This window comes from Peromyscus eremicus, chromosome 22, assembly GCF_949786415.1.
Source record: "Peromyscus eremicus chromosome 22, PerEre_H2_v1, whole genome shotgun sequence".
Lineage (NCBI taxonomy): Eukaryota > Metazoa > Chordata > Mammalia > Rodentia > Cricetidae > Peromyscus > Peromyscus eremicus.
This window is the reverse complement of record NC_081437.1, coordinates 5,383,906-5,407,464: the sequence shown is the minus strand read 5'-3', so window position 1 is coordinate 5,407,464 and position 23,559 is coordinate 5,383,906. Positions and strand designations below refer to the sequence as shown.

Here is a 23,559-nt window from a genome sequence, read left to right as displayed (position 1 = left end):
AAGATAACTGTCTATATACCAGGAAGAGGACCTTCTCCAAGAACTCAACAGGGAGCGCCTGATGTTAGATTTCTAGTCTCCAGACAACTGAGAAATATTGACTTGTGATTTAAGCTACCCAGCCTAAGGTATTCTGTTGTAGCAGTGTGAACTGATCAAGAAAATAACATTTTGCTGTAGTAAAAGAGGAGCTTTTGACAATAATGAAATCTCTCCCAGTTTCTCACCATTTTCTTTCCTCAGAAAGCAGGTTTAAAATATACTGAGGAATAATCTCTCTAAACACAATGTGACTGGAACCAGCATCTCTCTGTCAAAATCTTAGCCACAGGAATCAGGCAGGATCAGTATAGAACCCATTTGAGCATAGGGATTTGAGCGAATTCCCAGACTGTGTGTCCATGAAGCCAACCTTTTCCTGATACTGATTGAAGAGGACTGCTCATCTCAGTGTGAGAAAGGGCACAAAGAAAAGGCTGGATTTGATGAAAACTGATACAGGTTTCATCTTCCTCCAAGGTCAAAGGCAGAACTTCGTCTTTTCTATTTTACTGAAGGTCCCCTCGCTCCATTCTTTTCCTGTATAGTGAATTCCATATCTACATTCTCCAAGTTCCTCCTTTGTTGAGGGTCCCCAACAAGATGAATGAATGGTGCTGGCCAGGATGTGTGGTCCAAGACCAGTGCAATTCTAGTTTTATTTATTTATTTATTTTTTGTGATACTTAGGATCAATCCAAGACCTAACACAAGTTAGGCGAGCACTCTACAACTGAGCTATATTCCTAACCTAGAGTCAAATTCCGGATGGGATGATCCTCTCAGGCCTCATTTATTTGTTATGCTGTATTCTTTTTGGAATGGCTATTACGTTAAAAAGCCATGAAATGTGTGCATGAAGCTTTTTTCATGAGTCTATCCTCTGCAGTAGAACTTGGACTAGGGGTAGTTTGCCAATGGATCTATCCCAGGAACTCCTTTCCATCTTCTGGAATGCCTTTGTTCTGTTATAGAAGAGTCTATGACCCCATATTCTACTCAGATATCTTCTAAAAGGAAGAAGGAGGAAGAAGAAAGAATGAAGGCAAGCAGCTACATAACTGTATGTGCTGTGTGCCCATGAAGCTGCCCCACCTGTGACACAAACTCAGAAGTAACCAACCTTATTTCTTCTCTAGAACATCCTGGGACTCTTGTTATAGACAAGGCATGGAAGATTAGATGGACTCTCATTTGCTGAATCTTATTACTTAGTTCCCACTCAGACAGCTGAGGTCTACAAATGGCTCAGTACCTCTTATCATACTTACTAACTCTAGTTAGTATGGACCAAAATTTAGGGCCAGAGAATGATCTTACTAACAACTAATATTGATTGAATATCTACAATGATAGGTGATATTGGGCCAAGGTTCCTCCTCTGCTCTCTGCTGTAGTCCTCTAAGGTCTGACTCAGAACTAACACCCACCCCCTTACACTCCCTTTTGTGGGAAAGCCCCTTAGAAAATTGCCCAACCCTGTCCCAGGGACTTGAGATCAAGCTGACCCAGCTAACCGCTGCTTTATGCTTCTGTTAAACTGCTTGCTTGCTCCTCTTCCCCTGAAATTGCCAACAAGGATATGGCTTTTGTCTTTAAAAGCTGCCAGCAGAAAGCATTGAGGGTGCTCCATGAGAACTGTTTCTTTCCAGTCAGTTGCCGGCTGGCCTTAGAAAGACTCTCAGATTCACTCTGGTTTTGTTGAGTGGTTCTTGGGGTTTTTACCCCATGATAATAGGAACAATGAAAAACTTCTGATATACTTTGGATTGATGGTCTCCAGCTTATTTTCCTTTTCTGTGTCCACACCCCCTATATCATGACTACAGCTTCTACGGTCAAGAAGTAACGCCTATTTCTCTACCTCTTGAATTCTGGCTGGTTCTTTGAACTTCTTTGTCTTAATCAAATGCTCCAGAAGAGACAATGTGATATTCAGGATATATGCTGAGGAAGCTTGTACTCTTCAGATGTCTCTCTTGGAACTCTGGGATCTCAGTGAAAATAAGCCTACACTAGCATGGTGGAGGTGATCATTACAGGAGAGCTGAGTCGTTCCAACTGGGACCATTGAGAATGCCCCACCCCAGATGACTTGCTGACTAGCTAGAGATGCATCAGTAAGCTTAGCTGATGTCAGGCAAACCAAGTCGTGGTCAGCATATTGATTTGGCCGAACAACTGAGACAGGTAAAAAAATGATAGATGGTTTTTTTCTTTAAGCCTCTGTGCAGCATCATTACATTAATAACCTACGTACATTATTATTTCCATTCTCTTGATGAGGAAACAAGCTGAGAGGTTAAGTCCTTGCCTCTGATAAACAGCTAGTGAATGGACTCAGAAAGTTGAACTCCGGAGTCTAGATTCTTGTCTGCTACTTTGTAAGACCTCATCATAACACTCAAGTATCTGTCAGCCCTTGGCTAATGTAAAGTCATTTGAGTGTAGGAAACTGTTTCTGCTGGTGTGGACAGGTCATAGGATGGAGTTCAGACATCAGAAATCTCTCTGCTGATAAAATGCCATGACAGCTATTGACTAAAACATACAAAATAAAACACTGCAATCTATCTTGGAAAAAATACTTAAACGCAAAACAAGTGAGACAAACAGTATCTTTGAAGTCAAGGTTGCAAAATGAAAGATAGCAGAAAGTTTGATTGAATCTCTTTAATCCCAAGTTATGACCTCGTTCTGTAAGAGGTCTGCATGACAATCCTGTAAATGCGAAAGACATTCTTCACTTGAAAATGAAAACAAAATGCAATTATGTTAGTGGAAGAATTTCCTCATTAAAGAAAACTAAACTCACTACCATCTGTCTCTCCACCTTAGCTTTGGTAACCCTTGCCCATCCTTGATGAAAAAGTGATTATTCCCACAGTAGCAACTGGAGATTTGACTAAAATAAGAATGCACAATTTAATAACAGAAGGAATGCCATAATGTATGAGCACTTACAGATATCGTAGATTGGGAAGGTTCTGGAAGGCCTCGGGATTGATGTACAGCAGAGAGTTGGCCTTTTCAATTCTACTGTAAGAGAGGGAGGTACGTGTAAGTGACTTGAACAGCGAAGAGTGTCATGGTATTTTTCATGTCACGCAGAGCACATCAGTAAATAATAAGTCATCCATCCATCTATCTGTCTATCCATTTATCCCTCTATCTAGCTATAATTTCAGCAAACATTGAGCAAGCATGCAGGACCCTTTATTGTATAAATCTGTGTAAACTGAGTACCAACCCTGTCCATTTAACACTCATCGCTTGGTACCCGTCCTCCAGTCTATTTTTAACCACAAGGAGAGCTGAGGATTTTACTAGTAAGAATCTCCCAGAACCGGGGTAAACTAAGAAGGGACAGGCGACACTAACATGGGGGAACTGAACTAGTGAAAGGTATGAAGACAAGAGGAGGACACTCAGACCAGCCAGAAATGGTGAAAAGAAGAGGGGCCGGAAAGGGATACAGGTGAGGTAGCAAAAAGACTAAAGAAATAGAAATGAATTGGCAAAGAGAAAACCAAAATCTGGGAGAAAAGCCACTACTGTCTCTGATTTAAAGCACCAAGTTCCAGCCCCTGGCAGGAGGTCCCTCCCCTTCCCCCTCAAGCCCTGTTCTGCTGACGGAAGTGGCTCCTCACAGCAGATGGGGAATGATGACTTCTGCCCAGTGGTTTTAGCCTGTGCTGTGTCCTGATCAATAGTCTGGAAGTGAGACGGTTCACATTCGGATTCCCGCAGAGAACCTGTCTTCTTTCTCATCTTGCTGGATCAATGTATATTTGTAGAGATACTCTTGTTAATTACTTCCTTCCTGTTTCATTAGCTTTCATGTTGCAGTAACCTGTAGCTAACCAGAGCCAAGTACCAGGCAATTAATCATTTTAAACACAGCCAGTGTTGCATGAGTGTGAGTGCCTCCCCATGCAAGAAAGAGATGCAAGAACTGTTTCATTAGCCCCACTGCCCACTGGACGGCACCAAGGCATGCTTTACACTGGGCCTTTGGGTCATTTCCCTGATATTCTTTGTGGACATTGAGGCCCTGTCAGGTCTCTTTCTCTAACTAGGGCAAGATGAGGGCAAGTGGAGAGAGAATAAAGGAACAAGACAGTAATGAAAATGAGGAGGAATGAGGTAGGAGGCAGAACGGGTTGACAAAATATGCAGGCTGTTCTTTCTTTCTTTTTTAATTAAGAAATTTTTTATTCATTTTACATACCAGCCACAGATCCCCCTCTTCCCTCCTCCCACCCTGCATTCCCTCCTACAAGAAGGTAAGGCCTCCCATGGGGCGTCAGCAGAGCCTGGTACATTCAGCAGAGGCAGGTCCAAGCCCCTCCCCCTGCCTCAAGGCAGTATGAGGTGTCCCACCATAGGTAGTGGGCTCAAAAACCAGGCTGCCATTTCTAAATAAACTCCTTAATACACACACACACACACACACACACACACACACACACACACACACACACACACACAGACTGTACAGCAATTTTTTCTTGGAAGTTCCAAATATATCTTAGCATAAAACAACTTCTGAGTTTTTCTAGTTTTAAATGAGATTATTTCCTCTTATTTGCTCAGTGTTTCCCAATCTTATTTGATCACAAAATACTTTTCTTTCTTCTTTATTTAACACCAAATAATTTCTTGGGTTCATAGTAACAAATAGAACACACTTTAAACTTTTTTGAACTGATAAACTTGAAAGTCTCTGTGGCTTTGACATCCTCCTGTCAGTCTGTGGATTATTTTCCAGTGATTAGAGACTGGTAGAGAACAGATTTAGACCTATGCATTGCACACATACACAACAAGAATGTCAACAAGAGAAAGTAAGTGTGTCTACACTAGTAGAGCAACCAAGGGTCATTACAGTTTAACTGGGTTACACTGGTTGATATGCTAGATTTAACTGCTCTTTATCATGTTCCTCATTCATCCCAGCAACTCTGAGAGTGTGGATTTCACTCTAGCTTTGCAGACGAGAAACAGAAGTCTCAGATGGTTCTGTGTCTTGGTTGCGCATTCATGAATGTGCAGAGGCAGTTCTCAGAAAAGGCTTATCCAGCCTCAGTCACGTTGAGTGGGATTTATTTGACCTTTGTGGATGAGGTTATGGGATGGAGGGATGGGGGAGTTTTCCCATCGTCTTAGGACAAGGGTTCTAGAGCCTGTGACATAAAGCGACAAGAAGAAAACCAACGGAGGGAGTCAGTATAGAATGAAGCTAAACTCGAGGCTGGTGCCTGTGTCTCTAGCCAGAGACAGATGACAGTCCCTTGTAGGCTGCCTCTGGTCTCTCGCCATGGTGATCTGTGGATCTGAGGGTAGAACAGAGTCAGAGCCTCCCAGGAACACAAAAGAACTTTAGGGCTCTTTCTAATAGTCATGACCCTCTTGTGTACATGCACGCACGCACGCACGCACGCACACATACACTGGCATGTTGCTTACATTTCATGCAACTTGGGTAGGTTGGAGAACACATCTGCTTCTATTACTTCCAAAACATCATTCTGAGAGATCTCTCTGCAGCAAAAGAAAGATAATTCAGGTTAGTTCCGTTTTCCTCCATAGACCTTTAAAGGATTCAACTAGAGCCTTGTGCCTAGGAGGATTCTTAAGACCCCAAACTGCTTTCTTTTCCTCAAGTCAGCGATAGTAATAAGTATAAACCAACACACTAGATGCTAATGTTTACACAACAGTGGGAAAATAAATCTGAGGTAGTGGGTCGTTAGGTGATTAGATACTTCTCAGCTGTAGAAACCAAAGCCTGAAGGAGATTTTCTTAACAGTATTTAGGGAAATATACAGGATGAAATAAAACCAAATTCCTTAGGTCAGGGGTCAGCAAACTTTCTCAGGCCCAGAGAGTAACTACCTATTGGCATTGTGGATCGTTTGATCTATGTTAAAACCACTATAAGCAATGAAACGCCAAAGAAACTGTAGGAAATGAAACGAGTGCCAATGAAACTTTATTAAAAATGGGAATGAATTCTGCCAGTGGGCTGCGTTTCATTAAACCTGCTCTGGACTATGGAGCCAGGCTCCCTGTTAAACTGGCTGTGGTGTTGGAGAATGTAGATGCTCATTCTTGTTCCCCATTCCCCTCTCTTCCTGATTCCCCCTTGTCATTCTTACTCTCTTCCTTAATTAAAAGTATTTTTACAGTTTTTGTTAGAATAAAATAAATGGCATTTCAAAATGGCAGTTTGATGCATATATATCATTAGATACACAGGATATATATGCGTATGTATCACTCTTACCTCATTCCCACTACCCTTCACTGTCCCACCCCCTTTTTGACAGGTCCTCTTCCCCTCCCGTGAGCCCACTTTATGTTTTCATAACACAAATGTTCCACCACCCTCACTGTCCTTCCCTGCTGCTCCCTTTAGACATTTTCTCTCCTCTCATGGTCCCGTTTGTCCTTTCATGTCCTACAACTACACACACACACACACACACACACACACACACACACACACACATACACACACACAGGTACAGCACAAATTTAACCTATACACTATGTGTGAGTGAAATCATGTGATATTTGTCTTTCCGAGTCTTGTTTACTTCCCTTAGCACAGTCAACTTCAGTTCTATCCATTTTCTGGTGATTTCTATAATTTCACTTTTTTTTTTTTACAACTGAGTAAAATTCCACTATGTATATGTGCCACATTTTCTTTATCCATCGCTGGACTCTAGGCTGGTTCCTGATCTTGGCTGTTGTGAATACTGCATCAATAAACATGGACAATTGACTATCTCTGCTGCATGCTGACCTAGGATCTTTTGAGTATATCCCAGGAGTGAGTGACATCCCTGGACCATACTGTATTTTTATTTTAGTCTATTTCCATTTTTAACTCTTTTGAGGAAACTATATATTGATTTGCATAGTGATGGTACCAGTTTACATGATTATAGTGATGTATAAGGTTACCACATTTTCCACATCCTTGCCAGAATTAGTAAATTGTTTTTTGAGGATAGTGATTCTGACTGGGGTGAGATGGAATACTAAAGCTGTTATAATTTGAATTTCCATGGTGGTTTAAGATTTTGAATATTTAAAAATATTTATTAGTCAATTGCATTTTTTTCTTTAGAACTATTATAGTTGGAGGATTTCTCCTGTCCTGCTCGGCACTGAGGTCCAGCAGCCACTTATAAAATAATCATTCAGAGGCTTAATATTAATTATCAATTTAATGGCCTATGGCAGGCTTCTTGCTAACTAGTTCTTACGACTTAACCCATTTCTATTAATCTATAACTTGTCACATGGTCATAGCTTACCAGTACTTTTAAATCTTGCTTCTCCTGGCAGTGGTTGGTGTTTGCCTTTCCTCTCCTTTCTCCTTTCCCTATCTCCCTTGCATTTTCCTGCCTGGCTCCATCCTGCCCTGCCATAGGCCAAACGGCTTTGTTTATCAACCAATCACAGCAACACATATTCACAGCGTACAGAAGGACATCCCACAGCAAACTATCTGGTTGATTAGTCCACTCATTGACTGGAGGTTTCTTTTTCAGTTTTTATTTGGTTCTAGATATTAATCTAATGTAGATGGACAGGTGGCAAAGATTTTCTCCCAGTCTGCAGTCTCTCTTCACTCTGGCTATTGTTTCCTTTGGGGTGACAAACTAATTAATTTTATGGCAATTCTTTTTTTTGGGGGGGGAGGTCAGTTTTGTGGGTTTCTTGTGCTATTGGAGTCAAGTGCTATATCTTGATGTGTTTTACCCATGTTTTCATCTAACAGTTTCAAAGTTTCAGACCTGACATTCAGGTCGTTATTTTTTTTAATTGAATTGGTTGTTATGCATGTTGTCATGGATCTGGTTTTATTCTTTTAATGAATTACTTTAAAAATAAGCATGGATTAAAACCTGTCCTCTCACTGGGTGGTGGTGGTGCATGCCTTTAACCCCAGCACTCTGTGAGTTCGAGGCCAGCCTGGTCTACAGAGCAAGATCCAGGACAGGCACCAAAACAACACGGAGAAATCCTGTCTCAAAAAACCAAAAACAAAAGACCCCCAAAACCCTGCCCTCTACATGCTATTACTAAAGTGAAGCTTGTCTTTGGTATTAATGATGGCTTGGCATAAAATACTCTATGTTTCAGACCCCAGCTTTTCTCCTTCTGGAGAAGTCTGAAGGTTGTGGAGAATAAAGCCCACGATGCAGAAGCCAGAGCCTGTGAGGAGACAGGGTGGTTTGATGTTTATACTATGTCTCACAGATGAAACATGCTATTATTCGGCCTCCTGGGAAGACCCTCATACAGCTTTAATGCTCAGTTGACTGTCTCAGGAAATCTCACAGGCAGCATGTGTTCAAACAGGCTGAGGTAGAAATGCTGTCTGCTTACCTGGGACTTAGATGTAGAGGTCTAAAAGTGCATTCTGTGGAGAATGTCTGTAGGGTGGAGACCAGAGCAGGTGGGTGAGGGGAGTGAAACAGCTATCTCAGAGAGGCATAAAGACCTCAGGGACTTGTGGATCTGGGGTGCAAGCATCATTTTTCACAAGCTGGTGGATGAGGGTTTGTGAGTGATAAGCTCTTCCTTGGCAATAGCTCAGAAGGCATGTGTGTGAGCATCTAAAGGAGTTGAGTGGAAGAGCTCCATGAAGGGAAGGACTAGATAAGGAGAGTTTAAATCTAGTGAGAACCACAAGACATTTCCTCCAGCTGCATTTCCAGGTTCATGACCATTACTAGGTCAGCACTCATGCTGATATTCTGTTTAATGTCAGGACACACCTCCTTAACCAAACTCAAGTCTGGACAGTTTGATGTTTAAAAAAGGAACCTTAGAAATCGTTAGCATGAACTAGCTAAGAAACAGTCCTAATTTATTTCTTTCAGTAAGTAGTTCATATGTCGTAGTATCAACTTCAGAGATAGGTGTGGTGATATATTATGGCCCCCAAAATATTGTGCACCCTAATAAACTTATCTGGGGTCAGAGAACAGAACAGCCACTAGATATGGAGGCCAGAAAATGGTGGCATACATGCCTTTAATCCTATCACTTGGGAGGCAGAGATCCATCTGGATCTCTGTGAGTTTAAAGCCACACTGAAAACAGCCAGGCATCGTGACACACGCTTTTAATCCCAGGAAGTGAGCCTTTAATCCCAGGAAGTGATGGCAGGAAGCAGAAAGGTATATAAGGAATGAGGACCAGGAACAAGAGCTGGTTAAGCTTTAAGGCTTTTGAGCAGCAGTACAGCTGAGATTCATTCTAGATGAGGACTCAGAAGCTTCCAGGCAAGGTGAGGTGGCTGTGGCTTGTTCTGCTTCTCTGATCATTCAGCATTTACCTGGCTCCAGGTTTATTTTCATTAATAAGACCCTTTAAGATTCCTGCTGCAGATAGGAGTGAGTATTAGGACTGGGGCGGGGGCATGACTGTGGCCAGATGGGGCTGGGCAAAGAGGACAAGGTACAATAGCAGAAAGCATAAGAAATTCCTAGGCCTCCTTGTTTTCCCCCTTCTGTCTCCAGTTATTTTTATGGTCATTTATTGAGTGTTTTACTGTTTATTAGACATCCTCTTCAATTCATTCCACATGACTGTGAAGTCGTCATTTTGGTTCTGTGTGCAGAAACAAGTCTTGGACACTTTCTTTTGCTTCCTCAGGCTGTGATAGGTATTTCTCTGGACCTTGGGTTCCTCACTGTAAAACGAGGAGGTAGATGAGATAGTTTGCTAAGTCCTTTCCAGAGCAGTGCAGCAGGGTCACATCAGCAAGCACAACTCTGCAGAAGGTTAATTTTTGGAGGTGAGGAAGCTTGATCACTTCCCATTAAGGCCCACCTCTCCTTGTTACCATGAGCATCACCGGAACCAAATTTCCAGCAATGAACCTTTAGACCATTGAGCCATATCTAAACCATAGCACTGAGAATTTGACTTCTGATTATAGCCTTTCCTCTAATTTATTTGACTGTGAGGCTTTTAGCCCCTAGTCAGAGGCCAGTATTGTTGTTGGTATTGTTATTCTGTAGACCTGTGATAACTCAGCTCAAAATGAACAGCCCCAGCATTTGGCAAATTCATATAAGCTATAATGGTGGGAATGTTCACAACACTGTCACGTCCAAGGACTAACCAGACACAACCCAGCTTAGCTTCTGAGATCAGGTAAGACTGAACACATATGGCCTTAGACACATTAGTATCACTCTATGACAAGTTAAACGTTCATGCTGGATCTCTAATCTAACTACATTCAAAATGCTTGGTTATTCCCTTGCATTCCCTCTAGTAAGGCTGGCAAAACAACTAAATGGTTAAGAGCACTTGCTGCTCTTTCAGAGGACTGGAGTTTGTTTCCTAGTGCCCATGCCAGGCAACTCACACCCTCCTGTAGCTCCAATTCTAGGGGATCCACCACCCCTTTGTAGCCTCGGCATGTACCTTTGCTCCCATGCTCTTATCCAAGTACAGACACACAGGCATTCACAAAATTAAAAGTAATATAAATAAAAAAATCTTTTCTTAAAAAAGTTTGTCTACTAGGCACGTCGATTGAACCCTACTCCCTTGACCAGAAGAACACGATTGCATTCTGAAATCTCTAGAGCACGTGTCCTGTCCCCTCCCACACCCATGCTGCATGCAGGCATATTTCCCCTTTCTTTTTTTTTTTGTTTTTTTGTTTTTTTGTTTTTTTGTTTTTTGAGACAGGGTTTCTCTGTGTAGCTTTGTGCCTTTCCTGGAACTCACTTGGTAGTCCAGGCTGGCCTCGAACTCACAGAGATCCACCTGGCTCTGCCTCCCGAGTGCTGGGATTAAAGGCGTGCGCCACCACCGCCCGGCTCCCCTTTCTTTATACAAACATGCGTTTCCTTCAAAGTCAACTTCCTTAATCCCCAGTCAAATGGTTCATAATCTCTGATGGTCACCAGGCTTTCCTGCTTTCTCAGCTATGGCTCTTCTGTCGATTCAAGGACTTCATCGTATAAACATGATGTCTAGGGAAGCTATGGCGATGAGAAGTATAGAGACAGGTACCCTGATGCTTTAGTACAGCGAAACAAATACAATCAAGTGCTTCTTCCATGTAGATTAGAAAAATAACATCAACAAAACTCTGGGACGAAGGCCTAAACCACAGACAAGACTTATTGTCATTTGCTAGGTTTGGTCATGGTGCCAATCAACAAAGGTACAGAGGAAAACCTTGGGTGAATCTCATCCCTGCTGCAGTTCAGCAGATGCCACTCCTAACACTGACCACTTCTTTTTTCTATCTTTCCGTTTACCCACTAGTCATTTGCTGAGTGCTAAATGCATACCAAGTCACCGCTAGATGCTGTCAATATAGAGGCAGATGAAGAAGATGATTTCCAGAAACTCAGTGAAACCAGACTGGGAGACATAAAATGGATAATGACAAAGCAAAGCAGTGCCCAACCGTGATGTGATAATTGCTTCAACTGCAGAAAGTCTCATGACACCTTAGGGACTAGAAAAGCTGAAATGGCTATAAACATTTTTTTTGGGGGGGTACACACTTTTAATCAAGAATATCACCCCCTTGAGCTGATATAATTGGATTACTCTCTCATGCTTTTCACCCCTACCGTACGTGTGAATGTCAGAGGTTAAGCCTGGCAGAGTGCTATGCTCTAAAAAAGAACGTTGCAGTCTCGACACCAGCACTGGGATGCAAGCTTTTAGAAGGGTAGAGCCCCAGGCTCTATTCAGGCCTTTCTAATGATAACTTGTATTTTATAAGATCCCTGGGTGAGTGCCAGCGTGTTAACATTTGAGATACAAAGATTTACAGCTTAGATAGGTTCAAATGTCCAAAGGTTCACAAGCTGGAAATTTGGTTCCCATTATGCTCAGGGTAAGAGATGATGTAACTGAAAAGAGATGGGACCTAACGGGGAGTGATTGACTGGGTCAGAATTGCCTGTGTGGAGGATTTAGTGCTGCTTTCAACTATATTCAATTATATATTCAACTCTATATTGACAGCATCTAGCGGTGACTTGGTATGCATTTAGCACTCAGGGAATGACTAGTGGGTAAATGGAAAGACAGAAAAAGGAAGTGGTCAGTGTTGGGAGTGGCATCTGCTGAATTGCAGCAGGGATGAGATTCACCCAAGGTTCCTCTGTACCTTTGTTGATTGACACCATGACCAAACCTAGCAAATGACAATAAGTCTTGTCTGTGGTCTAAGTTGAGTGCATTAGGTCTTGTAAAGTTGGATTAGTTTCCTCCAGAGTGGGTTGTTAGAACACAGAGCCTTGCTCCTCCCCAGTCTCTTCCTGGAAGGCATGTCCCTTCTGCACATGAAGGGCTCCCTTTCTGCCCCTCTGCCGTGTTGTGAGTCAGTCAGATCATGGGGCCATGATGGCTTTCCAGTCATCAGACTTGTGAGACAAATAAGATTTTATAGCTACTCATGTTAGGTGTTCTACTTTTTTTCTATAAATATAGGGGATGTTCTCTAGTGAGAATTCTTTGTGTTCCCTCCCCTACCACCCCATTGAGGATCTTTCTCCGACTTATGTAGTTTGTTTTTCCTCGATGGTATATATTAGGGCACTGAATGGCATTAAAATATTCAGAATAAAATTCCATTTCTATAATAACCTTATAACTTATTTAAAGAATAAATTTAATCATCTGTCCCTCCCATAACACAGGGGATCATAGATCCTCTGTCAGTAATCCTCACATATTACATTGGATCTGCATTCTGGAGATGAATTCCATAGTTTAAGTAAATAAGTTTCCCTCTCTGCAGAGAACTTCTAGAGGACAGTGCCTCTGCCTTTTGTCTTAGCATTCCTGCTCCCAGCCAACTGTTTGCTAAATGAATGAATTAGCTCTGAGTGATTAGGGAAGATTCTCCCACTCTGCTTTGGAGCAGCAAAGCTGTGCTCTTGAACACACGCAGCAAACAATCTTTGCAAATCAAATTGCATATTAACACCGGAGGGAAGCTTCTTGTTCAGCAGAATCTCAGAGTGAGGTTGTTAAAAAGTAGAGAACTAATTCAACACATGCACAGCAAATTCTGGCTGAGCAGCTCCTGTGTTTTGTGTGCTGACATGGGTGACAAAAATCTAGGGATAAATAAACTGGATCCTGGGTCATGGCAGTTTTCTGATAGTCTAGTTAAATTTATGTGTTAGGCCTCATTTAGGTTACTGGGAAAATAATTTTTTTTTAGTAGATTGTACTTAAATGTAATGGTGTATATAGTTACACATGTTAACATATGGCATACCCCATATGTAAGTATACAGTAAATACCACATATGTAATATAGATATACTTAGCTACAAAGCACATTTCTAGAGGAGTTGAGAATAAAGCCACACACAAACACAATATATAATGCATGCTTCATAATAAAAGACATATGATACAAAAACACATATTGCATACTCATATATACAATACTCAAAGTATAGTATAAGTGTTATACTATATACATCATGTTATAAGATACATGATTATAAATGAGTATCATTATGTAATATCTAATGTAATTGTAGTATAATATATATGGTGACATATTAGTAAAAACACAGGCTTCGTATCATTCATGATAATGTGTGCATGGTCCACACAACCTGTCATTTCCTGTATTGTCTAACTCTCTCAGTTCTGGACACACACAGCAGTGTAAAGTTAGGAAGCATCAGTGAGAACCCTGATGAAAATATCTTCTGGAGAAGTTGATAAAGCTCTTCAAATTCACATTCATACCCTGTTAGAATTGCTTAAGGTTGAGTCAGAGGCTTTAAAGTGAAGAGGAGGATTTGAACAGCTCCATCTGACTACTGGAACTCCACTGAGAGTCTCTGTGTGTAAGTGGTTGATAATAGCCACCTCCTGGGGTCCCAAAGGCACTGAGTAATCCGTGTGAAAGGAAATGCTTGTCTGATAGCACATTCAAATGTCATCATGCTGCCCGACCACATAATTCCCTCTCCTGGCGTTTAAGACTGAATTCATCTAGGCTGATGAATTCCTGAGGTGCTGGCCTGGGCAACTACGGTGCTGGGAAATAGATGTTGACAAATGTCCTAGGAACCCTTCTTCAGGCCCCACACAGAGAAATCCAGGTCATGTCCACCCCCATCTATAGGTCATTTGTGTTCTTCAGCTAGGCTATGGTATTATTCCAAACTCCAGCTCCATTCTGCCTGGCACAGTGAGTCACTGGCCGCACCCAGGAGACTAGGTAGGACAAGGAGGGTGCCTTGGCATGGGTGACCACCCCTCCTGAAGCTATAATCAAAGAAGTACGCTGTTCCCTTGGGAAGCGTAGCAGGCTTTCTTGGAACACCAGCCCCCAAATCATGACACAGAGACTTAATATTAGTTATGAATGCTCAGCCTTATCTTCTGCTTGTCCCACTAACTCCTATAACTTAATCTGTCTCTCTTCATCTATGTTTTGACTTGGGGCTTTTACTTTTCTTTCCTTCTGTATGTCCTGTTTTCCTGCTTCCTCCCTGTTTGGTTAGCCCCGGGCATCTTCCTCTCATTCTCCTTTGTTCTCTCTCTCTCTCTCTCTCTCTCTCTCTCTCTCTCTCTCTCTCTCTCTCTCTCTCTCTCCCTTAGATTCCTTCTCCTACTTATTCTCTCTGCCTGCTAGCCCTGCCTATTCATCTACTGCCTAGCTATTGGCCATTCAGCTTTTTATTAGACCAGTCAGGTGCCTTAGGCAGGCAAAGCAACACATCTTTACACAGTTAAACAAATGAAGCATAAACAAATGTAGTGCATCTTTGCCTAGTTAAACAAATACTCCACAACAAGGAAGAGGGTGAGTCTGGGTGCAGCAAGTCATCTTCAGAGCGATTTAGGAGCATTGCCAAAGGGCTCCTCTGACCTCTCAGATGACAGGGTAAAAAGCAGGTAAGTCTTTTTGCTTCCTAGCATGTCAGGGACAGCCGTTCCTTCTCAGAACTCTTTCCTTATCTGGGGCATGACCAGTTTTTGCTGAGGCTGCTCTAAAGACACCCCAAGAGGACACAGAGATAAAATCACTCTCAGTGGCCCCAGCCTAATTGTACCCACTTGGATTTTTATCTTGCATATGGTCATGAACATATTGGCTTATTTCTCATGCTTCTCCCAGCAGAGGAAGAAAGGATTGAAAAAATCATAATCATAGCAGTTAATATCTATTAAGTGTTTATTATGTATCAGGCTCTGCCCCCTCCCCATGTTTGAAGCTCACAACAGCCCCAGGAAGTAAGTGCCATCTTTACAGAAGAGCAAAGGGAGGCACAGGGAGATTACCTGATTTCCTCTTACTGCCCATGTAACTTGTAGAGTCAACAGGGAATATGGATCCCTCTTCTACAAAGTCTCAGAGAATGGCAGAAACTAGGGGGCCACATTTCCAGTGCCTAAAACCTTTCCACTTTAGGAAATCCTGTTACTGCTATTTTAATATCTAATAGAGCAGACACTTTTGGGGGGCAGCTACAGGCCTATAAAACAACTTCACATCCTCCCCTCTCTCCCTCCCTGAGGAAGGGCACTTGAGTTCTGACAAGCCCATATACAAGTTCACGTGTAAACTTGCCCTCTACAGATAAATCAACGTTCCAAGCAGCAACCCATAAGATAAGTGCTTTTTCAGCACATTTTTATGCAAGTATAAAGTGCATAAAACAGTAAAATGATGCACCCTTGTCTTCCAAGAATCTGCAATTTAATTGGATGAAAGTCACATGTATGAAAAACAGAGAGTGTAAAGTGAGTAGGGCAGAGGTGGGGGAAGAGAGGAAGGTTTGCCAAGTGCCCAGCACAGAGATTACGAGGGAGCGTTCTCCCAAGTTATTAATTCTCCACCACTCTCTCTCTAAATCTTAGCATCTCTCAAGCTGTGACTTGAACTCTCTCAGTCTGTTCCTGTTAACGTCCCCTTGGACTGGTCCATTCCCACACTCTTTTAGGCACAGCTTCTTTGCTGATGAACCACATACCATTGGGATACTCATCCATCTTGAACTACCTTGGCCTCATGCCTGCTGCTGCCCAGGGCATGCTGTGCCATTTCTTCTGTGAACTGTTGGTTCTGACAACTAGTCCAGTGCAGGAGGATTCCTTCCCCTGTGGTCTTCCCCCCTCAATCCCAACACCAAGCTAACAGCCCCACCTAATATCACTACTGGTCCATTGGACCAACTCAACCCTTTACTCCTAGGATTACTTATGATCTCTCTTTGTCACTTAATATCCAATTAGACCTTAAGGCCTTTTCATTGCTTTTTTCACTATTTCTTGTAAACATCCCCCACTTTCTATCACTATTGTCCTCAGCATGGCTCTTTTGCTATTTACTTCATCCAGGTGTTCTTAAAAGTCTGTGCTAACTCAGGAGTAATTTGATGGGAGTCATGGGTAACTGTTTTTCAAACAAATCGAGTGTGCCCATTTGATTGATTTAAGAAGTTGGAATAGACCTGGGCTTAGGTGTATAATGAGCATGACAGTATAAGAGGCCCACAGACCTTATCACAACTGACACCATGTTGGAGGCACAATTCTGATCTTTGAACCCAGAATGTAGGCGCCCACACCTGCCAAAACAAGAACAAAGACCTAATCAATCAAAGACCTCGTCCATAGTTCTAGAATCCAGGAAATTCCCTAAATGTACTAACATTGCTTTATGGCTCCTACAGTTCTGATTCTTGCCAACTGAAGTGTGTCAACCAAGATGTGATTTCTGTGCATAAAGACAAAGAATAGTGAGGCTTGGGAAGCATGCTTTGGGCAAGTTCCCCATGCAGCCACTGGTTGGCAATCCAGACTTTGTATTGGGCTTTAAGAGTGTTTTGTGGTCTTTTGATTAAATTACCTTCCAACAATAGTAACAGCAGAGCATTAAGTGGAGGAAAGGGTAGAGCAGAAGCTGGTGCCCGAGTTGCTGTCCACCTGTGAACACAAGTATGGATGGTGCCTGTTTTTGGAAGTCGTGTGTGGGGTTGTTTGGGGAGAACAAATGAGCTTAAGGTAGAAGTTAGATTTTCTCCAGGTAGAACCAGATTAGATCTGGAAGCTAGCAAGGGTGACCATGATTTCATTACTGTGTGTGCCTGTCAGAAATGGTTTAAACAGGAATCCGTTGTGTTCCTAGTGATGAAAGGTGAAGGTAGTAAAGGAGACGACTGTGCAGAGCCAAAAGGAGAGGGACATTGATTAGATCACTTGGTGCCACTGTGGCTTCTCAGCTTTGTCGGAGGCCGAAGCTGGGGCTGGGAATGGGAGATTGGAGCAGCCAGACACACGTGGGCATACAGAAAATTGTCTTCGGGTTCCCCACTTGTGAGCTCGAGCTGTGTATCCCAGGCTGCAGGACAATGGTTCTGCTGATAATAATTAACCTTTATTAGACATTTGCTGCATAGTAAACACAGCACTAAATGGTCAACACAGGCGATCTCACTAAATGCCTCTGCTGGCTTGTCCTTGTATAGCTCGTAGTCATCAGATGTGAGTGACAACATGCACTGGGAGGCCAGAGATGGGTCTGGATTCCGATTCTTGCTTTGTGGTCATTGTCCAGCGTGTATGTGACCTGGGAAAAGTTGGTTAACACTCACGACACTTGTTGATTTCAAGAGGGACAAATATACAGCCATTTAGAGATTTTGTGAGAATGATGGAGATAATATATGGTGTGGAATATATTTCTAGCTGTCTTCGAAAAATCTATCCACTCTCTCTCATTTATTGAAGCTTAGCTACATAATACATCCCTCCTTATCTTTCTCTCTCTCTCTCCTCCCTCCCTGCTTTCCCACCTCCCAGTAGGATTGGAGATGGAATACTGTACCAGTAAGTTATATTTCCAGCTTCTTAAACAATATATATATATCTACACACAATATATATACATATATGTATTGATGCAAGGTCTTGTTAGGCTTCCCACACTATTTCAGCTTCCGGAGTAGCTCAGATTGCAGGAATGTGTCACTATTTTAAGCCCTGGACTCTCTTTCTTAGTCTACCTTGCTGTCAAGTTGTTGCTTTGAAGAGGAGCCCCCTCCCCGCGCCCCCTATGAACTATGAACAGAAGAGACCATAACTTCTTACTCTGCCTCCCCCCCCCCCCCCCCCCCGGCGCCTGGAGGCAGCAGGGCCCAGAACAGAAGCTGCCATTGCCCTGGGATTCTAAGTAGAATGCAGAGGGACCACCTTGGGCCACGTGACAAGAAAGAAGTGCTTGACATTTTGATGCTTCTTGTTGTCGTCTACTGTGCCTAAGGCGAGAGGCTAGCCACGGGGGGGGGGGGGGGGGTGGGGTGGGGGGTGGGGGGGTGGGGGGGGAAGGCGGTGTGTGATCAACCAGCACTCCTCCTGTGAGGGCTGGGGAAGAGTTCAGCATCGACCAGCTGGTAACAAAATGAACGCACCCGTGGCGTTGAACACATTCTGACTCTCTCGTTAATTACAAATCATACAGGAGGACTGTTTGGCCAATTAGGAGAAAACAAACAATGGCAAAATCCTCTTGACTAAATTCGCGTTCGACCTCATTTAGGCAGAAGCCACTCTCCCTTAGTGACAGTGCTTTACACAACCTGTGACTGAGCTGTCTGGCCACTCCAAGTGAACACCGGAAGTGGTTGCTGCTCATTGAAGTACTTAGAGGCTCTTGGCTTCTGTTCTTCCCTTTTCAACTATTTCACGAAAAAGCAAAGCAAAACAACAACAAAAAAAAAGCTGTCTGCTAGTAAAACAACTTTTCAAGAAACTGGGGGCTACTAAATTCACTACCGAATAGCCTTGGGCGGGGGAGGGGTGTTCAGGTTAAGAGACCTGAGTCCCCAGCTGTCTAAAATCCAAAGATGCAGGGCTGCATGAGGCGAGGTCTCCTGAACAGACGGGTGAGCGGAAGCTCTTCATCACGTTGGCAAATCACCGGAGCTGTCTGAGGTCCATTTCCATCTGTAAAGTGTTGCAGAGGTCCTCTATCCTTCAATGCATGTATCTTGAATCCTCTTTATTGGCAGGGCTGGGCTATTGAAGATCCCATGAATAATGCATGCGCGGCACTAGAACAAGACACATGGCAGTATGCAGAGGTCACGTTGCTTCCTGTCACTTCCATTACTTCACAGAGTCAGGAGACCCAGGCTGCACTCCTGACATTGCCACTAATTAACCACCTTCCTGGAGTCAAATCAGTTATCTTCTCTGGGCCTCTGCTCCTCATCTATAAAACAACACTGTTGATTCAAATAATCTCTAGGGTCTCTTCTTGCCTCAGAATTTTGTGATTTTAATTATTTCTGTTATTAAAAGGCAGCCAGCCACATCGTGGGCAGTTCTCCATGACAGCCAGCTTCCATTTCTAAAGGGGCTAGAGCGAGGAAGGCCTCCAGGAAGCGGCCTTTCTTAGGGGCCTGCAACTGTTCTCATGGGGCAGATCTATGAAAGAACAGCGTCTGGGTCTCAGCAGCAGCCAGCCTTTCAATTCGTTCAAAGCCCTGGGCTAGGTGAGAACCCATAGCACGAACCGTCGCTCTCTTGAAGACTGTTTTATTGTCAACGTAGCGGATTTTCCATTGATGCCTCTAGCCAGGCAGTGTTGATTTCTTCCTCCATTGACACATAGCCAGAGCCTCTTTACCAGAAGAACAAGTGTGCAAATGTGTGTGCCTGTGTGTGTTTGTGGTAATTACTAAAGGCTATCCTGTTCACTGCTCTCATCTCACAGCACCCCAAAAACTCCCTAAATAATTTCCTGTTTGTGGTGTCCTCTTGGCCCCCAGGCACACCTGTCACACCGCCCCCTTCACCAACTGCCTTCCCTCCTCTCCAAGCCTCTGCTTTGGCTCTGTAATTCATAATTACTCCATATTTTATGACCTTCCATTTTCTACCTCATTAACTTACACTTGCCATGAAAGTGCTTCCTTTACGAGTCACAGTGAAGGAGCTGTGCTTGGCCACTTCTGAATTTGGGTCACACTGACGGTCTTATTTTCCTCTTTGGAATGCTTATGCAATGCTGTTGTTCAAGCTGCCCTTTGTGACCCTTCAGAAACACAGAGGTTACTTTGGTCCCCATGTTGAAATGCTAGTGTGTGTGTGTGTGTGTGTGTGTGTGTGTGTGTGTGTGTGCAGGGAAGGTATGCACATGTGAGTGTAGATGCCTGCAGAGCCCAGAAATGTCAGATCCCCTTGAAGTTGGAGTTATGGGCAGTTGTGAGCTGCCTGGCATGCTGGGAACAAACCTCAGGTCCTCTGCAAGAGCAACAAGCACTCTCTCTTAAACACTGAGCATCTTAAACATCTCTCCAGTCTCAGCCCTGGTATTTATTGTCCTAATTATTGGAGTCTAATGTAGAGCCAATTCCCAGGGTGACTTTGGTGTATTCATAGGATGGACCTGTATAATCCCCAGGCATTCCATGAGTATGTGTGTTGAGTGGGCATTTGCCGTCTGCAGGGCTTGAAGCTCTTTGGCATTGAATTACGTGTAATAAGACTAGACTTTCTCCCTACTCTCAAGCAGTGCAGCGAAAGAAAATCCCGGGCTCATTCTGAGGCACCTCTTCAAGTAATTTCCAGGAGAAACTTCTCTAGTCACCCAGAATTAAGGCATTCCATCCTCCCAGCTTCCTTAGGACATCGCTTGTGCCTTTATCAGAATAGTTTATCACAGTGACACCAGTGGTCACACCAGCTGCACCTCTTTGTAGGTCCCTGACTGCTGAGGATCCCGCTGGTCACACTCCTCTTGTACAAGGCTGCCCACGTCATACTTATCAGAATTTCCATGTGTGTTGTTTGAGGAACTTAACATTGTCCTTCTTCGTCCATACACAAGAGAGTGATTTCTGACTTCAGGGAGCTTCGAATCCAGCAGGAAGAGGCACTACCTTCTGCAATTCGTTTCCAGCAGGGATGGCTTCCTGCAATCTGCCTGATTAGTGGCTGGTAATCACCGATTGTTGGTAGACTAAAGGAATTACGAAAGCACAGTTTGCCATTCATTTACCCAAGAAGGCTGGCAGAGAACATGAAGGCCAGCAAATTAGAAAAAAAAAAAAGAAGGAACAGTTCGTCAGCTAACTCCATGCTGGTTTTCCTTTGGGCACAGTGCTGTGTCCCAATGTTACAGGCTCCCTGCGTGCCTGGCTTTCAGTTTCGCAAGTGCTACTTATTCATGGGATATTTTGTCCTCTTCTTCTCTCCTTTTTTTCTTTCTTTTAAAAAATGTTTATTCCATTATTTGTATGTGTATGTGTGCATCTGAGTGTATGTGTCCATGCAGTGGATGCCCACAGAGGCCAGAAGAGGGCACCAGGCCCTCTGGAGCTGAAGTTACACACCACTGTAAGCTACCTGACAGGGGCCCTGGGAACTGAACTCTGGTCCTCTGGAGGACCCACAAGTGCTCTTAGCAGCTGAGCCGTCTCTCCTGCCCACTCTGTTCTTTGTTTATTTCTGGACAGGGTTGACTGACGTCCACTTGCTGTGTAACCAAGGGTGGCCTTTAACTTATTCTCCTGCCTTACCGCCTGAGTGCTGGGATTACAAATCCATATGACGTGCCTGACTTATACAGCGCTCTACACTGAACCCAGAGCTCTGTGCATGCTATACAAGCACTCTACTAATGGGCTACATCAATGTCCCAAAGAGAGCAGCTGCCCCACATGATAAGGAACCCTACAGGACCAACTCATGACTTGCTCTAACCAGCTGAGATAACTGGCCATTCTCGTTCCTTTTTCTTTTCCTAAAAAAAATGTGAGTGTTTGGGGGAGGGGAATAAATATAGTCAGAACAAATGTGCTTTTGGTAGAAATTGTGGGACCAATTTATTATATCAAATCCTGATTTACATTTCAGAATTCATTTAAATACATTAGTTTTATAATTTGCATATCTAATTATGTTTTTCTCTGTCACTGACTACACGCAATCCCCTCCCCCCACCTTAGGATCATTGTGTCTTTAAATGTAAGACAAAAGACACGGGAATTACCATAGCAACTTGCTCTCCCATTAGACTGCAATTGCTGACAATCAATATGATTAGACAAGGTCGGTGATGGGGTAAGTCCACAGTGTGTAAAGAGTGCTGCCGGTGTGCAGTGAGGACATGGGAACCTACGGGAAATTTCACCCAGAGTTGCACGTGATGTCTTTGCTGCTGTCTGTCTGTGTAACCTAAAGATACCTCTTACACGAGCAACAGTTTATAAGCTGCCAACAGGAGGCTGGTCCTCAAATGCTTCATAAACTGAAGATGGAAAATCATCCATTTGAAAGGGAAGATAAATGGCAGAAGAAGAGTGATTAATGAAGAGGCAAATGCAGGAGAGTTGTTTTCATTAAAATAGGGAGAAAGCTATGTGAGGAAAGGGGTGGTCTGTACTCAGTTTGCCTGGACTGGAGGCTGTCAGCCACAGCTGGGCTCTAAGCATCATGGGAAGCACAGTTGACTTTGTAGCCTGCATCTCTGGGCCTGCTCAATGCCTTCCTCTCTTCTCTTTCTCTCTATAGTTCTCTGTGCCAAAGCAGAGAAACTCATTCACACTCGACCAATTATAGTTAGTGTCTGATAACCAAGGGAAGCTTGACCACAGTGGGGGAGGTATGTCTTTTCATCGGGAGAGGAGCTTCAATAATGAGATTCTGTGAAAATGAGGTACAAAGGAGCAGGTAGAGGAGATGTTCTGGGAACCTTTGAACTTTTTCTACCACACCCTAAGTCACATCTTTGGCCTGCTGTGGTGTCATAACCAGTTAGCTATAAGCTTCAGGTCCTTACCTACCACTGTAGGAAAAGAGAAATTGAGATCATTGTCCTAGGAGTCAATGTGTACACGCACCTTGGGCGTGGTGCAAACCGAAGGTAGGCAGACAGCGCGCTGTCTGGAAACATTTGTGCTGAGAATACAAGACCTACAGTTTGGAGCACTGAAGTGTTTATTTTTATTCAGTAGGGAACTGGGAGTGATTGCCTCTTTATATGAACACATCTCCACCCATTCTCTTTCTCTCTCTTTTCTTCTTTCCTGGCTATTCGCAACTTCAGGAATGAGTGGGAGAAGCAGTTCTCACACGAGAGAGCAGGTCTGTCGTGGCGTATTTTGATCATGCTCTGACAGTAATCAGAGGGCAGAGTCAACACTCAGCTGGCCAGAATTAACCACAGAGTTTTTGGTGGACCCAGATTAGGATGGAATCTAAGGAAGGAATAGGGAGGGCTTAGAAAGATTCTTCTGTCACTTTTTGGATCTTTCAGGTTTTTACCTGAATATCTGACTCCTGAGTTTTATTTAATAATACCACAGCATAAGTAATCGCTCCGTCTGGCATATCATCTGGTACCCAGGCGGGGTAAAATCACGAGGTGGCTCTTAAAGCCGTCACTTTTCTACCCTGCTACGGGTCACCTGCTTTTCCCACCAGGGCCTTTTCCTGATGCTGTCTTTCTGCAACAGCTGTACCTT

General features: G+C 43.4%; 1 protein-coding gene across 1 annotated transcript in view; it reads right to left on the bottom strand.

The window, feature by feature from the left end:
• Fshr (follicle stimulating hormone receptor) overlaps nucleotides 1–23,559 on the bottom strand; it is a 181,873-nt gene that overhangs the window by 45,583 nt on the left and 112,731 nt on the right. Inside the window, exons 3-4 of the mRNA XM_059248382.1 lie at nucleotides 5,509–5,583; nucleotides 3,004–3,078 (exon numbers count right to left, since the gene is read on the bottom strand). Of these exons, the coding sequence (XP_059104365.1) occupies nucleotides 3,004–3,078; nucleotides 5,509–5,583 (150 nt within the window). The remainder of the gene's footprint in view (nucleotides 1–3,003; nucleotides 3,079–5,508; nucleotides 5,584–23,559) is intronic.